This window comes from Belonocnema kinseyi, chromosome 6 (genome assembly GCF_010883055.1).
Source record: "Belonocnema kinseyi isolate 2016_QV_RU_SX_M_011 chromosome 6, B_treatae_v1, whole genome shotgun sequence".
Lineage (NCBI taxonomy): Eukaryota > Metazoa > Arthropoda > Insecta > Hymenoptera > Cynipidae > Belonocnema > Belonocnema kinseyi.
Genome location: NC_046662.1, coordinates 59,288,386 through 59,306,275, shown reverse-complemented (window position 1 = coordinate 59,306,275; position 17,890 = coordinate 59,288,386). Strand labels below are relative to the sequence as shown.

Here is a 17,890-nt window from a genome sequence, read left to right as displayed (position 1 = left end):
TTTTAAATTCAGTTTTGAAGATTTAAATAATTAAAAATTAAAAGCGTTTAAAATCCAAGATCTTAGATAAAAACATTTTTAGCTGATCAACTTTTAAGATAAATTAATTAATGTTTTAAAAAATGAAAATGTACTTGATTTAAAAAGTGAATAATAATTGATTTTACAATGTGATTCGGTATCAGTTCACAATTTAGAATTTTCAGATTTTAACGTTAATTGATTTTAAGAGAATATTTAAGAAGAGTTAGATTTACAAAATTGTCAAAAATGAATATGAAAGTATTTAAGGATTTTTTTTAATTTGGCAGGATTTAAAAAAATGTTAGAAAAGATTTGAAGAAAAATTCAAATCATTTTAAATGATATTTAGAAGTGCTGACAATTTTTTAAATGTTTAAAAACATTTTTAATGTAAAACAACATGTAGATGTTTTAAGACTTTAAAATAACATATTGAAGCATTTTAAGGATTTTAAATTACTCAAAAGAAAAATAATTTAACTTTTAATTTAAGTAAAAACAATTTATTAACAAAATTTGTAAAAAAAATGTATGTAAAAATGTAATCGTTCAATTTGTAATGTTTTAGCTTAAAATTATATAATTTAACATTTTTCAATTTATTACTTCATTCTTCAATTTAAAACATTGCAAATGATAACGTGGCTTAATATTTTTGGAACTGAATTTGAATCTTTAAACTCACTCATTTATAAAAATTTTTTAAATTGCATTTAACTTAAAATTGTTTAGTTGGAAAGTGTTAGTAGCTTCCATTTTATGCGTCTAAATTATTGAGCATTGGAATACAAAAATTTTTAGTTAAAAGTTTAGAATTCAAATGTTCCACGTTGATTACTTCAATTTGCAGCTCAGTTTTTATTGCTTCATATAGAAAAATCTTTAGTTTTACAGTTGGATTTTTTTAATTTAATTGACTGTGAAAAATGTTTGCGAACCGGGAAATTACCGGGATTTTTTTTTTATTAAAACGGCCACCCTGATCTTTGTTAATCTAAATCTTCCGCCAATCTTTCTCCATCCTGTATTCTCTGCCTCCTCCTACACTGTATCTATTCATGTCAATACTTTTCTATCTCTGTTAATTTCAATTCCCATCTATCTCTTCTCTATCTCATACTATACTCACGAAAGATAGAGAAAGAGATTGAAAAGGATAGAAAAAGATAGACAGAAATTTACATTAACTGAGAGATAGAAAAAAATTCACGTGGATAAACAAAAGACAAAGGATAGAAAAAGGGTAGAAAGAGATAGAGAAAAGGACATTCAGAAAGATTGATAAGGATAGGTAAAGGATAGGAGAAGATAGCAAAGAGGGTATTAAAAAAGGTAGATGGAAATTTAGATTGAGATAAAGATAGTCAAAGAGGGACGTGGATAGGTAAAGGATAGAATTAGATAGAAGAGACGGTATTCAAAAAGATAGACGTGTATTCAGATTGACAAAGAGATAGAATGGAATACAATTTCTCTATCTCTTTCTATCATAAAAATTTTTAAATTATAAAATAAACAGGATCTCTACCTTCTTATTTCCAGCAGGGTAGGCCCTGAGTTATTGACTAGGGGTGTGGGGGAGGATGTTTTAAAAATATCATAAATGTATATGCAGGGCAACCGGCTAATGTGCTTGAAAAAAGTGTAAAAATTGTACAAATAATATGAACAAGAACAATAGAAAATTATAAATTAAAATAATTTTCATTTTAATAGAAAAGATAAAAGTTTCACAAAAAAGATGCATTTCCAACCAAGAAGATTAACTTTCTACTAAAAAAATGAATTTTCAGTTTAAAAAAGTAATTTTTAACACAAAAAACGAGTTTTCAAGCAAATAGTTCAAATAGTTCCAAGGAGATGAATTTCCAACTAAAAGGATGAGTCTTCAAAAAAGAAAAATAATTTTTAACAAAATAGCTGAATCCTCAACCAAAAACAGATTATTAATTTTCAACCAAAAATTTTTTTTTCACTAAAACAAAAGAAAGTTAAATTTTCAGTTAAAACGAGAAATTAAAAAAAAAACTTTAAACAAAATAGTAAATTTTCAAAAGGATAGGAATTTTCAATTTATTCAAATAGATTAATTTTAACGAAAAACATTAATTTTGAACCAAAAGTATGAATTTTCTACGAAAAAAGACAAATTATCAACCAAACAGTTGAATTTTCAAAAATAAAAGAATTTTCAACAAAGATGAATACATTTCTTACTGAGGAAAATGAATTTTCTACCAAATTAATTAATTTTCTATCAAATAAATGCATTTTCAACCGAATAATTGAAGTTTCTACTGAAAAATATGCATTTTCAAAAACAATGGAATAGTTAAATTTCCAGTTAAAAAATAAATAAATTTTCGCCCTAAAGAAAACGATTTTTCAACAAACAAAAAAATTATAATTAATTATAAATTATAATTATGAATTATAATGATATTAATTTAAGCAGATAAATTAAATGTGTAATGAAATTGAATTTTTTAAGTAGATATTTGTTTACATTGACATTAGAGGCCTCTTTTTATGTGAACACTAGTCATTTTTAGTCACTTTTCAACGTAAATTAGTCACTTTTTTAAGTTAATTTGTCTGCGGTAGCCTTGATAATGCATTATTCTTAATTATTATTACTATTATCCATAATATTACGTAGTATTGAAAAAACTGCTGCTATATCAGGATTGGAATAAATAATACAAAAATATTGAAGGAATTTATGTAAAAAGTGGATAAATTACAAAGGAAAAATTTATTTTATATACCACTCGTATCTCATGCGGAAGTACAAAAATAGTAATTCTGCATAAATAAACTTCACACAGCAAGAATTTGTGAACTCTCTTCAAATCTTTCAGATTACTTGAAATTTTATTGAAATCTCTTGACTTAAATTCCTTTTAAATAGTTAAAAATCTATCAAAACCCTTAAATCTTGTAAAATTGTTTTAAATTTCTTGAAAACCTTAGAAACTTTACTACATTTTTTAACATCTCTTGAAATCTTTGAAACTCATAGGAATCCCTAGAAATAAAATTTTTTCTCTTAAGTTCTGTATAAATTTGGCGAAATCCCTTTTAATCCCTTGAATCCTTTTAAAGAAAAATTGAAAACTTTTGAAATCCTACAAAATTCTTTTAAATTTTTGGTAGCTTTTGAAATCTCTTTAAATTCTTTGTAATCGGTTGAAATGGCTTAAAATCTTTCAAAAATCCTTTGAAATAATTGGGTGTCCTATTAAATTGCTTATATTGTGTAAAATTCTTTGAAATCCTTTAAAATCCCTTAAATCTTGGGGAATTTTTTGAAATACCGGAAAATGTTTGGAAATTCTAAAAATTCTTTGAAATTCTTGAAGGTTTTGAAACATCTTGAAATTGTTTGGGATCTGTGAAAATAGCTAAAAATCTTCTAACATCTTTTGAAATAATTGGATATTCTATGAAATCCCTTACATCTTAAGAAATTCTTTGAAATCCCTTAAAATTCATTGAAATTGTTAATTTTTCATTCATTATTCATTCAATTCATTGCTATTATTTGAAATCTATTTAATGTAAATTAAAATTAACTTATCCATTAAAGTTCTCTTTAAAACCCCGTTTAAAACCCCTAAAAATCTTTGAAGTCCTTGAAGATTCAATGATCCTTTATATATTGTGAAATTCCTTGAAATATCTTAAAATATCTTAAAATTATTTGAAATCCCTTGAAATCTTTGCAAATTCTGCAAAATTCTTTAAAATGTTTTGAAAATTGTAAAATCTTTTGAAATTCTTTTGAAATACTTTTGAATCTATTAAAATAGCTTAAAATCTTTAAAATCTTTGTGAAATTGTTGAAATTTTTTTTTTACTTAAAATTTTTGTGAAAACTTGAAATTTCTGTGAAAGCTTTTGAAATTTTCTAGATTTTTCCAAAATATTTGAAAATCTTAAAATCTGAAGTATTTGCGAAATTTTTTGAAATTTTTATGAAATTATTGAAATATTTGTGAAAGCTTTCTTCTTTATTTTTTAAATCTTTTGCGTTCGTTTAAAATCATTAAAATCTTAAATTTGTTGATTTCTTTTGAATTAGTTTAACATCTTTGGAATATATTCGAAATCTTTCGTATTCGTTTAAAATCATTAAGATATTTGAAATCGTGTCAAATCTCCGAAATCTTTTTAACCGTTTAAAATCTAGTGTACTGTATCCATTTTGAAATCATTAGAATTCTTGTATTCTTTTGAAAACTGTATGAAATTTCACGAAATTTTTTTAATATTTGTGAAATCTTTCTGAAATATTTTGTATTCATTGGAAATTATAAAAATGTTTTTAATCTGTGTACAATATTTTGAAATCTTAGTAATGTGGTTTACTATACAAAAAAAATTTTGTTTGATATTTAAAAGTTTTAAAATCTTTGAAAGCTGGTGTACACGTATTTTTTAAAGCTTTAAAATCCTTGAACTCTTTACGAAATGTTCGAAATCCAAGGGAAATTTTTCTTAAATCTTTGTATGTGAAATATTTTTTATTCGTTGAAATCATCGAATTATATTAAATCTAAATGAAATTTCTCTAAATCTTCTAAAATGTTTTGAAAACATTTGAAATCGTTTCAAATCTTCGAAATGTTTAAAAAAATTTTAATCTGGCATACCGTACCCTTTTTGCAATCTTTGAAATCTGGTGTACGCGCCTTTTTCAACTCTTTTAAATCCTTGCAATCTTTATGAAATTTTCGAAATCTTTGGGAAATTTTTGTGAAATCATGGAAATCTTTTTCAAATATTTAAAAATATTTGTGAAATTTTTCTTAAAGCTTTATTTGTGAAATCTATATAATTCGTTGAAATCATTGAATTATTTGAAATCTTAATGAACATTTTTTTTAATCTTGTAAAATGTTTTTAAACCGTTTGAAAACGTTTCAAACCTTCGGAATGTTTAAAAAAAATTTAATGTGGTGCACTTTACTTTTTTTAATCTTTGAAATCGTTTAAATCTTTTGAAAGTTTTAAAAGCTTTATGAAATTGTTGTGGTATATTTGAAAAATGGTGTACACGTTTTTTTTTTAATTTTTAAATCTGTCAAATCTTTGTAAAATTTTCCGACTCCTTTTAAATGTTATACATATTTTTAAATCATTGACACTTTTTCAAACCTCTTGAAATGTTTAGTAATATTTTGTAATCTGGCCATGATTCCTTCTAATTCTGAAACTAAAATAACATCGAAATTTTTAAATAAAAATTTTTATAATTTGTAAGTTGAATATCACAAAAAATGTATAATTTAACAATCTATATTAGTGGAGACGAAATTTAAAAAGCATAGAATTATTCACAACATTAAAGTCTATTCATTTCAATTTATAAAATAATTGGTAAAATCTACAAAAATTCCTAGAAATCTATTTATTATGTAATGAGTTAAAGATAAAATAAATCTTGATAAATAAAAAATGTTCCAGTAGCAAGATTTCTTCTAAAAAAATATTTCTTTCATAATAGACTAAAAGATTTAAATTTCTTTTCGCATGTCAATACAATTTTTTAAAAGAAAAGAAAAATTTAATTCAAGGTTTTTGTGAAAAATTCAAAGAAATTCCAGGTTTTCATGGTTCAAAAAAAATTGAAGGAGAATTCTAGATTTTCAAGGTATTCAAGGTCGCTGGGCATCCTGATTTTTTAACTTTCAAAGGGATTTTTACCTTCACATTTCTTGGATTCGTCACTGTAGTAAAATCCTACAGGACAGGTCTCATTAGCGCTGGATTTAATTTCATCAGTCTTCTTCTTTTCAATCGTTAATTTCAATTCTTTTTCTGTTTCGTTTCGATTCTCAACTTTATTCATCTGAACACTTGCTTCTGAAGTGGGATCTTCAAAAAAACTCTCGCATCTGTAACTTCCAAGATCGTTTACACATTTCTCTTGAGGTTCACAAGAATGAATATTTTCTGTACATTCGTTGATATCCAAACAAGAATCGCCATTTAAGGAGGGTTTGTATCCAAGATCACAGACAATTTCTTTTTGAGGATTTATTTCTTGTTGAGGATTCTCGGAAATTGTGGATCTTTCGTGCACTTCTCTTGTATTTATGCATTTGAAACTACCAATCGTGTTTAGACAAAGTGATTCTGGATCTGGACAGGAATCCACTGACTCTATGCATTCATCAATATCTGGAAATTAAAATTAGAGTAGGATAGGATAATTAATTTTTAGAGTCTTCCTGAATAGGAACGTATTATTAAGAAAAAAAGCAGGGCGGCCACTAATAGGAAAAACCCGGAATTTCTTGGAATTTTGAGCATCGGGAGTAAGCCGGGAATTTTTCAGATTTGTTTATACTATTTTTTTAAACTCATCTTTTGGTGTTAAAAGTTAATTTTTTCCATTATTTGCTTTTATATTTTTGGTTCAGAATTCACATTTGTTTTGGTTAAAAAGTCTACTTCTTGACTGAAAATTCAACTATTTTGTTGACAAATCATCTTTATGTTTTAATTCATATTTCTGTTATATTTTTTAGTTAAAGATTGAACTTATGTTCAACTGTCTTTTCTTACATTTTTCGGTTGAAATATCAACTATTATATTTTTCGTGTCGAATTAATCTTTTTTTTTCTTGTTGAATTCAACTGTTTTTTTAGTAAAATGAAATTTTTTGTTGTTAAAATACCAATTATTACGAAAATTCAACTGTTTTGTTGAAATTTCGTTTTTCTGGGTAGAAAATCGGTCATTTTGAATTGAAAATTCATCCTTTGATATAAAAATCTTTTTTTTTTTTTTGACAATTTATCTTTTATGGTTGAAAGTTTATGATTTTCAATTGAAAAGTCTACTATTGTATTTGGATTAAAAACTCATCTCTTAATTAACATTTCTACTGTTTAGAGGAAAATTTCATTATTTTATTAAAAATTCAACTATTCGGTTTAAAAAATTACCTTTTTTGGTCGAAAATTCAACTGCTTTGTTGAAAATTCGTCATTATGGATAGAAAATCCACCCTTTTGAATTAAAAATTCATCTTTCTTGTTTAAAAATTCAACTTGCTTCTAAAAGATTTGTCTTTTTGGTTAGAAAATTCAATTATTCGGCTGAAAATGCACTTTTATTTAATAATTCGTCTATTTTGATTGAAAGTTAAAATATTTGATTGTTAATTCGTCTTTTCGGGTTTAAAAGTCAAATTCTTTCTAAAAAAAAATTGACTTTTTAGTTGGAGAAATCAACTCTTTTTATAAAAATTCATCTTTTTTGCTTGAAAACGCAACTATTTTGTGGAAAATGGAATATATTTCGACTTAAAATCTTAGGAATCTCAACTGATTTTATGTTATTTAAAAAATTATTGCCCTATTATTTCCCCTTTTTTTAAATCACTTTATTTCCCCCTGTTGCCAAAGCATTTTGGTCAGTGAACTCTTAAATCACCTTACATCATATTTTTTACCTTGGATTTCTAAAATATTTACTTCTTTTCGAATTTTATATAATAAAGCAATTAGTAATAATAATATATATTATGAACTCTTTAAAAACAGCAGAACAAATTCAATTTTTGACCGGGAAATAGTCTGGATTTTTTTTAATTTTTGAGTTGCCACCCTGACAAGAAATTTCAGAAAGAAAAAGTACAGAGGTTGAGGTTTGGTTATTTTATTCTTTACAGGGTGGCCATTTTTATCAAAGAAAAAAAATTCCCGGTTTTTCCCCCGTTCGCAAACAATTTTCACGGTCAATGAAATTTAAAAAATCAAAATCTAAGGCTAAACATTTTTCTTTTGAAGGCCTGAGCTGCAAATTAAAGGAGTCAAAGTGGAACTCTTGAATTTTAAAATTGAAGTTAAAAAGTATTTAATTCAAAAATGTTGTATATCAATGCTTAATAATTCACACGTAATGAAATGGAAATTACTAACACTTTTCAACTGAACAGTTTTAAATTAAATGCAGTTAAACTGCCAAATAAAACTTTTTTAACTTTTATAAATTGTGTTTTTAATGCTCTAAATTGAAAAATCCACCAATAAATTAAAATACAATTTGATTTAAAAATCTTAAAATATCTGCATGAAGTTTTACATTTTTTCAATTTTAAATTATTTTTAAAAAATTTCAAAGCTTCTAAGCATTTTTTCAAGTGATTCGAATTTTTCCTATAAATTTGTTTAAAATCCTGCCAAATTAAAACAAAATCTTTAAAAACTTTCACATTCGTTTTGGATAATTTTATCAATCTTTCTAAATTTTCTTCAATATTCTCTTAAAAATAATTTTTCGAAATAAAAAATCATTTTCAATTTTCCAAGGAAATGTTTTTTATTCTTCTGAAACCTTTTAAAATTCTTAAAAAGCTTCTAAATGTTTCGTTCGAAATCTACCAAAATCTATATTTTGTTTTAAATTAGGTCATGGGCTATTTGCATTGAAATTTTGGTATGAATAGCCGGATTTTGTTAGTACATGTAGATACTTCGTTTAAATTATTTGAAATAATTTCAAATATTAAATTGATTGTGGAATTTTTGTTAAACTTCTAAATATCTTTTTAATTTACTCGAAGTTTTTCTAAGAATAATAGCTATTCAATTGTTATTTATACATCAATATTCAACAATTTGCGTTATAAATCAAACTTTTTAATAAAACTATTGAAATTGTAAGTTCAAAGTTTAGTTTTTTTTTAGTTTTAAATATTTAACTTATAATTACCTGATTTTAAATGAAGTCAGTTATCTTTAAATATTAAATAATTGTTCTTTTCCTTAATTAAAAAATTTGAAAATTAATGGTTAAAAAATGGAATATTTTAGACTGAAATAATATTTGAAATTGAATAGAAGCCTTTCATCATGAATATATTATTTTGAAGTTATTTGAAATTGAAAATAGTTGATAAAGTTTCAATCGGGCGTTTAACTAATAAGTCATTCCAAATGACACCGTTTAATTTTTAACGTTCAAATGTGCAAATTCTAAAATTGTGAATCGATTCCGAATTGTCTTATAAAATAAATTATTATTTACTTTTTAAATCTTAAAGTACAGTTTAATTTTAAAATCATTAATTAATTTATATTCACAGGTGATGAACTAAAATTTTTTTATCCAGTTTAAAACTCTTTCAATTAAAATGCACGTTTAAAAATTAAAATCTAAAATGGAAAATTTATAAAGTGAAAGATTTTTGAATTAAGAATTCTAAACTGAATGATAGCATGATTGAAAAAGGTAATAATTTACCTAATTATTTAATTAACGACATAATCGAAGTTGGACTTTTTTTTCTAAAAATTTGTCAAATTCCCGGCCAAAAAATAAATTCACTGTCCTTTCCCGGTTTTTCCGGGTCTCATAAAATTCCCGCTCATTTTCCGGTTTGCCCGGTTTCACGGTGCAGCGGCCACCCTGCTTTAGTTACTTACATGCTTTGAATTTAGAGTTGCATGCTGTAATATTTATGGGACTTTTCTTTCAAGTCAGTCGACCACTAAGGAAGAACTGAAGTTTCTCACATGTCCATGCAAAAAGATCAGCTCAACATTACATTTGGGCAAAGATTTTCTTTTTTCTCCGGGTCTGGAAGTATTTTTATATATAATTCCAGTCCTGAATTGTTTTTATTAGGGTTAGTTATCAGATTGAAAAATTATTAGAAAAGTATGCCCACAATGATAAAAATGCAGAGACACATTTCTATTTTATAAATAAATAATTAGTCATTAGAATATTGTTATTTGACTTTTGATGCAGTAAATATTTGTAAAAGTGTCAAATAATTATTATTATACTTACCAACACAAGAACTCAAATTAGCACTAAACCCGAAACCTTTTTGGCATATAATTTCACAATCGTAACTGCCTTCGGTGTTTTTGCATAGTTCCATTTCCGGCATGCAATTATGAAATCCTTCAGCACATTCGTCGATATCTATTTGGTAGATAGAAATATTCAAAATGTTACAATTCTATACTTAACTTTTTTTCTACTTTGATACTTGATTATTATTAATTTATTTGTGGGGAATAATGCAACCAAGTTTGTGGAAAAATGACTAGAAAAAAAGTTGACTAAAACATATTTTATTTATCGGGGGTACAATGTTATATTATAATTTAATTTTTCTTAACTTGGATTTGCGAAAATTTCAGAAATCTGAAAAATTATAATACCTGTGCACTTGCTGGTCTCTCGTTGGAATTTGAATCCTGTAGGGCAATCTGTAGGATTTTGTGATTTGTGACAAATAAAACTGCCTTGCATATTAATGCAAATATGACCTTCTTCGGAACAAACGCCCGGAATTTCGACGCATTCGTCTATGTCTGAAAATTTATAATGTCATTTTTTTTTAATTTGCTTTTTCATTTCAAAAATATTATTTCTCTATTTATCTTTATTTAAAACTCGAATATTTAGGAATTAAAGCAGTTTTAAAACTGAATATTAAAAAAATATGTATATTGAATTATGGCCTTTTTTTTATACTTTAAAACTGAAATTGATTAAATTTGGGTTCTTATGGGAATTTTGAATTTTTGGGGAAAATTAGATTATTTGCTACATAAGTGCTTTCAAATTAGGGCATTTTCAAACTTGGTTAAATTACAGTTTACATTTTCTGGAATTTGAATTCACTTAAATTTTTATATTTGCGTAAATTAAAATAGTTTTTTAATTTGTGTATTTTCAAATTACATACAATTTAATATGAAATCACCAAAATGTGAATTTTTCCTAATTTTATTCTTGTAAATAAGTTTTAACTCAATTATTTTTAAATGTTTAAATTAACAAATTAAACAATTTAATCAAATTGGCTTAAAATCTAGTGCTCAAGTCAAATGTTTGTGAATTCTTGGAAATCCTGGTGAAATCTGTAAACTTTTCGAAATTTTTGTAAAACCTTTACAACCTTCGTGAAATCTTTATTCAAACTGTTGAAATCTTTGAATTTTTTTTAATATTTGCGACTTCCGTTAAATCTTTGAATTTAAAAATCCTTGTGAAATCTTTCGAAATATTTGAATTCTTTGTAAAAATGTTAGAAATCTTTGAAACCCTTTTCAAATTTGAAAAATTTTCGAAATCTTTGTAAAAACTTTAAAATATTTGTGAAATATTTTAACACTTTGTAAAGTTTGTTGAAATCTTTAAAATCTTTGTGAAATTTTCGTAAAAGCCTTTAAAATCTTGGTTAAATCTGTTAAAATTGATTAATTTATTTGATTGAAAATAAGATCGCTTGAAACCTTTTAAAAAAATTCTGAAATGTTTTAATTCTTTGTGAAAATGTTAGAAATCTTCGTGAAAATCTTGGAAATCCTTGTGAAATCTGTGAATTTTTCGAAATCTTTGTAAAACCTTTAAATTATATTGGAAATCTTAGAAATTTTCGTCAACTCTTAGAAATCTTTGCGAAATCTGTGACATTTTCGAAATCTTTGTAAAACCTTTAAAATGTTTTGGAAATCATTGAAATCATTGAAATCATGAGCAGTTTTTTTTTTAATTTCTGTAATACCTGTCACATCTTTTTTTTATCATTGAAATCTTTAAATTCTTTATGAAATGTTTCAAAATTTATTTATTCTAATAAAAATCAGATCTTCTGAATTTTTGAATCTGTAAAAATATTGAAATCTTTGCAAAAACCTTTAAAATCTTTGAAATTTTTGAAATCTTTACGCTTTAAAATATTTGTGAAATCTTTAAAGTCGTTGTACTACCATTGTGAAAATTTTTAAACCTTTGTGAAATCTTTAAAATGATTAGCAGTGTTTTTTTTTTAATCTCTGTGAAATTTAAAAAAATTTTTTTCATCATTGAAATCTTTGAAATCTTTGAATACTTCATAAAATGTTTTATATTATATTAATTTATTTGATTATAAATTAGATCTTCTTAATTTTTTAAAAATATTCCTGAAATCTTTTCAAAGATTCCAATTCTGTGTGAAGATGTTTGAACCCTTCCTGAAATTTGTGAAGTCTTTATTTTCCTTGTGAAATCTGTAAAAAAATGTAAAATCTTTGTTAAACCCATTAAAATCTTTGTGAAATCTTGGTTAAAACATTAAAAAATCTTTAAAATCCTTGTGAAATTCTAGTGAAATCTAAAATTTTCGAAAATTGTGTAAAACCTTTAAAATATTAGTGAAATATTTAAACTATTTGTAAAGTTTGTTCAAATCTTTAAAGTTTTTGTAGAATCATAGTAATATCTTTTGAAATTTTTAAAACCTTTATAAAATCATTGAAATCTTTGAAATATTTTTTGTAATTTCGGTGAAACTTTACCTTTTTACTTAAATTCTGTGGAACCATTCAATTCTTTGTGAAATCTTAGACATTTTTGTGAAATTTGATAAAAATATTTAATTAACAATTAGATCTTCTGGATTCTTTAAAGTTTTTATGAAATGTTTTGAAAATTTTGAATTCTTTGGGGAGATGTATGAATTCTTCCTGAAATCTGTGAAATGTTAATTTTGTTCTGAAATCTGTGAAATTTTTGTAATCTTCGTAAAAACCTCGAAAATCTTTTGAAATTGATTAATTTATTTGATTAAAAATTATATCTTCTAAATTCTTTAAAATCTTTGGGAAGATCTTTGAAATCTGCCTGAAATCTGTGAGATTTTTTAAATCTTTATAAAAACTTTGAAAATCTTTTGAAATTTTAGTGAAATCTGTTGAAATGTTTTGAAACAATGAAATCTGGTGTGCAATCAAAAGTCGAGTGTTCAATTAACCCGTCGCATTTGGTAGTCCACATACCAAGACAATCTTCCGTCGAGTGATCCCAGTGATAACCAGGCTGACAATTTAGACTCTTGTCCTCGGCTCTGGATCCGATATGAGGATTCTCCGTATCAAAGACACACAAGTAAGATCCTATTGTGTTTTGACACTCTCCTGAACAAGGATTCTCTTCGCATTCGTCGACGTCTGATCGTGCGTAAGGAGGTTCGAGCCAAGTCGCATGATCACAGGCGCAATAAGCAGATGGCACAGAAAGCAATAGCAGGTCAAAGATTTTGCTTTTGCAAAACAGCAGCATCCAGCATATCCAATATCAAATGCAATACGTACCATCACAGGCTTGGGATTTGGAATTGTAGCGATAGCCAGCAGGACACCTATAAGGAGAAGATCCATTATCTTGAATTGGTGTCGTCGCTTTTCCCGTTGTTCCCGTTTTTCCCGTTTTCCCACTTGTAGTTGAAGTAGGGCTGCAGGAATGACCGTCATCTGCAAGCTCGTATCCAGGATTGCAGCTGCAAACTACAGCTAGGCCTGTATCTGTACAATTTTGTTCGCAGGGGTTGCTACTTTTGTTGCATCTTAAAAAAAGAATGGTGAAATTGTACGAAAATGTTGAATTTTCTACAAAAATATCAACTTTTAAACTAGAAGATTCATTTTCTACGACAAAAGTTGATTTTTCAAGAAAATACACCAAACTCCCGCTTTCAGTCCAGTATCGGGGCTTTCCTTCAAATAACCTTGGACTGATTTCGGGGGGATGGAAACGTAAACGGTGAGGTCCGCCCGATTCGTCTCCAATTAGAAGTATATAATGTCGCAACCGCTCTCGCCCTGCTCCCCTGAGAAACTGACGGAGCCAACAGTTTTATGAAGTCCCAGAACGGGGTGACTGAAAGCGAGTGTTAGGTGTAAATTATTTTTTAACCAAGTAGATAAATTTTCAATGAAAAATATAATAGATAATATTTCAACCAAAAGATTTTACTTTGATACAAAAAACAATTTAATTCAACAAAAGAAGGCAAATTTTCATCAAAATAGTTGCATTTTCAGTCAAAATAGTTGAATTTTTAACCCGAAGAAACGAATTTTCTACAAGGAAATTGAATTTTCAACTCTAAAATATTAAGTTTTAACTACATGACTCATTCTTTATCAAATAGTTCATTTTTCTATAAAATTCTTAAATTTTCAAGCCAGAAGACGAATTTTCTTCCAAACAGTTGAGTTTTCATTAAAAAAATGTGAATTTTAAACCAAATACTTGAATTTTTAATGTCAAAAAGACTACTTTTCTACAAAACATTTGAATTTTCAACAGGACCATATGAATTTTTCACAAACAAATTGATTTTTAAGGAAATAGTTCAATTTCCTACTAAATTATTCAATTTTCAAGACAAGAAGATCAATTTTATACAAATAATTAGAATTTTCAGACCGAAAATATAAATATTCAACAAAAAATTTCATTTTCAACCAAATAGTTGAATTTTCCTAAAAAATAGTTTAATTTACTACAAAAATAGTTGGATTTTATACTAAAAAAGGTCGCAGTATAACAAAATTGTGGAATTTTTTACAAAATAATGCAATTTTTAACTACAAAAGATGGTTTTTTAACCAATAATATCATTGATACTTGTGTTGCATCTTAAAAAGAGTATGGTGCAATTTTACGAAGCATTTCAAAGTACAAGGGGATTTATAATTTTTTTACGAAAATAGGATAATAATAGAGCATTAATTTTTTAAATAAAACTAATGCAGGTATTAAATTAAATTAAATTTGCAAAGATTCCCATTAATAAGATTTCGAATTAAAATCTATTGAATTTTCAACAAAAATATGAATTTTCAGACAAGAAGATTAATTTTCGACCAAAAAAGATGATTTTTCACAGAAAACACATGATTTTTTAATCCAATAGATAAATTTTCGAATACATCTTTTTATACCCAAATAGATGAATCATCAAAGAAAATTATAATAGATAACATCTCAACCAAAAGATTTCAAGTTAAAATAAAAAACAATTGAATTCAACAAAAAAGACGAATTTTCAACAAAATAGTTGAATTTTTAGCCAAAATCGTTGAATGCTCGACCCAAAGAAACGAATTTTCTACAAGACAATTAAATTTTTAACCAAATATTTGATTTTTTAATCTCAAGAAACCAATTTTCTACAAAAAATTTAATTTTTAACCCGAAAATATGAATTTTTAAGAAAAAAGTTCATCTTCAATCAAATAGCTGATTTTTTTACAAAACTGTCGAATTTCCTAATCAAAAGGACGAATTTTCTACAAACCATTCGAATTTTGAACCCGACACTATGAATTTTTAAATAAAAAATTCATTTTCAAGCAATTAGTTTAATTTGAAATCAAATAGTTGATTTTTTACCAAATTTTAAAATTTTTAAGCCAAAACGACAAATTTTTAACGAAAAAAAGTTAATTTTCAACCAAATAATTTAATGTTCTACTAAATTGATAAATTTTTAAGACAAAAAGACGAGTTTCATACCAATCAAGAACAATTTTTTTACAAAATAATTGAATTTTTATTTTAAAACAAGATGCATTTTTAACCAATGACACAATTGCTATTTTCTTGGCATTTTAAAAAGAGAATTGTGTCATTTTACGAAATGCTTCAAAGTATAGGGAGATTTAAGGTGATTGTTAAGAAAATAGGATAATAATAACGGAATCCATTTTTTTAAATAAAACTAATGTAGGTATTATATTGAATTAAATTTATAAGGATTTTAATTACTAAGATTTTGTGTCGTAATATATTGAATTTTCATCAAAATATGAATTTTCAATTTAAAAAAAGATGAATTCTTAACGAAAAATGTAATAGACGATATTTCTATAAAAAAAATTTAATTTAAAAAAAAACAATTAAATTTTTGACAAAAAATAGGAATTTTCTATAAAATTCCTATATTTTTAAGCGAAAAGGCGAATCTTCTACAAAAAAGTCGATTTGTTAATCAAAAAATGTGAAGAAAAAAGTTAATTTAGACCAAATAGTTGAAATTCCAAAAAAATTGTTAAGTTTTCTACAAAAATAGTTGAATTTTCAACTAAAAAGGATCGCCTTTTAACAAAATTGTGGAATTTTTAACAAAATAATTAAATTTTTAACCACAAAAGATATATTTTTTAACAAAGAATATAATTGTAGACTTTAAAACCCGAATTTATAAATATATCAACAAAATAAATAAATTTTCAACAATATAATTGAATTTTCATCCCCAAAATATGAATTTTTAACAAAAAGTTCATTTCCAAGCAAATAGTTGAACTTTCCACATAAATAGTAGAATTTTCAACTAAAAGAGATCGAATTTTAACAAAATTGCGGAATTTTAAAGAATATAATTAAATTTAACTAAAAATACAATTGTAGACTTTTAAACCCGAAAAGATAAATTTGCAACAAAACAGTTTATTCTCAACGAAGAAAGACAAATTTATGACCAGGAAACAAATCACTTTTTAAGAAAATAGTGTTTTTTTAGCAAAATAATAAAATGTTCAATTAAATATTAGAATATTGGCCTATTCGACACCCCAAGCAGTTTTCAAACTCTTATAAACCATTCTTAATTAGAAAAAAAATGGGTAATTTTTGCCATCTAGCTTTAGTTGGAGACACTAACTGTAAGTAAAGTCGTTTAGCACACTGCGTCAAGATTCAAGAGTCAGTCTACTAGCAGCAGCTGCTGTAAGTGAAGGTAAAAAATCGTGGGGTCTTCAACACCCAGTGTGCACTTAGTGCGTGAAAAAGTAATTTTGGCATAATTTGTTTTGGAGTAAATTGTCTCTTTTTTCAATTACGTGTATTTTTATTGTATTAAATGTCAAAGTTCTTTAATTTTTATAATAATAAATCGATTTAAAAGCAAAATATCTGCTTCATCATTTCATTAAAAAATTGACTTTTCAACTGTGCAAATAAATACCTTTTTTGGAAGCACCCATGTTGCAACATGTTTTTTATGAAATTACAATATTTTAAAAGTATAGTCATAAATTTTCAGGTTAAAATAATTAAAATTTCGTGAGATGAATTTTTAATTTAAAAAACTCATTTTTTTACCTTTTTTCAATAATTTTGTTTAACAAACTTAAAATAAATAAAATGGCTATAAAATTAACACTACTTTATAAAAGATACCTTAAACTATATCGGATAATTTTATTATGATAAAATATTCAATAGGGGTTAAACAATACATGATTAAATACGCTGGGGTCTTGAACACCCCGACGCACTTTACCATGATTTTTACCATGTATGCACTTTGAGGATTAAGCAGAAAACCGGCACAAAGGAGAAAATTTCTTCAAAAAAACAGTAGGAAAAAGATAAAATTTTCTTGAAACCCGAAGGAAAAAAAGGACATTTTTTAAAAAGGAAGAAAAAAGTGAATAGGAGAAAGAGTGTAAATTCTACAAGGAAATTGAAAAAATACTTATATAACTTTGACACCAACATCTCTCTAACAACTTAGTGGTAAGAGCACTCGACCGGCAATCGGAAGTCCTGGGTTCGATTCCCATAGGAGCGAAAGGAGATATTTTTTCAGAAAAATATTGTAAGTGTAATCTCTTTTATATAAATATAAAAACTAGTCAAAATATTGATACCTGTCGGCTGTAGTATTTTGTTTGCAAGTTCGTCCATCTTCTAAAAGCGTGTAACCTTCGCTACAAGCGCAGCGATAAGAACCAGGAGTTGGTACACATATGTCGGTACAAAGCATGCCTCTCATAAGCTTGCAGATGTCGTCGTGCTCTAGACAATAACAAATGTTTTTTTTTCAACACGTCTTTTCGACGATAAACATGGATGAAAAACATTTGTGAAACTTTATTAATAGAATACAAGTTCTAAATTGAATCTCATGATAAGAGATTTATCCAAATATGAAACTCATTACTAGGGTGGGTAAAAAAAAACATTTTGGAAAGGGACCGTAATTAAATTAGGTGACGTCTCAAGGGGGGAGAGATACAATTTGTACGTAATTTTTGAAAATTTTCAAACCCT

At 25.8% G+C, this 17,890-nt stretch overlaps 1 protein-coding gene across 1 annotated transcript in view; it reads right to left on the bottom strand.

Annotated features, from left to right (window-relative positions):
* Nucleotides 1-17,890, bottom strand: part of LOC117175018 (fibrillin-1-like) — a 61,755-nt gene that overhangs the window by 30,367 nt on the left and 13,498 nt on the right. The window contains exons 4-9 of the mRNA XM_033364522.1: nucleotides 17,488-17,635; nucleotides 13,138-13,388; nucleotides 12,823-12,993; nucleotides 10,216-10,368; nucleotides 9,836-9,973; nucleotides 5,734-6,210 (exon numbers count right to left, since the gene is read on the bottom strand). Coding sequence (XP_033220413.1) covers nucleotides 5,734-6,210; nucleotides 9,836-9,973; nucleotides 10,216-10,368; nucleotides 12,823-12,993; nucleotides 13,138-13,388; nucleotides 17,488-17,635 — 1,338 coding nt within the window. The remainder of the gene's footprint in view (nucleotides 1-5,733; nucleotides 6,211-9,835; nucleotides 9,974-10,215; nucleotides 10,369-12,822; nucleotides 12,994-13,137; nucleotides 13,389-17,487; nucleotides 17,636-17,890) is intronic.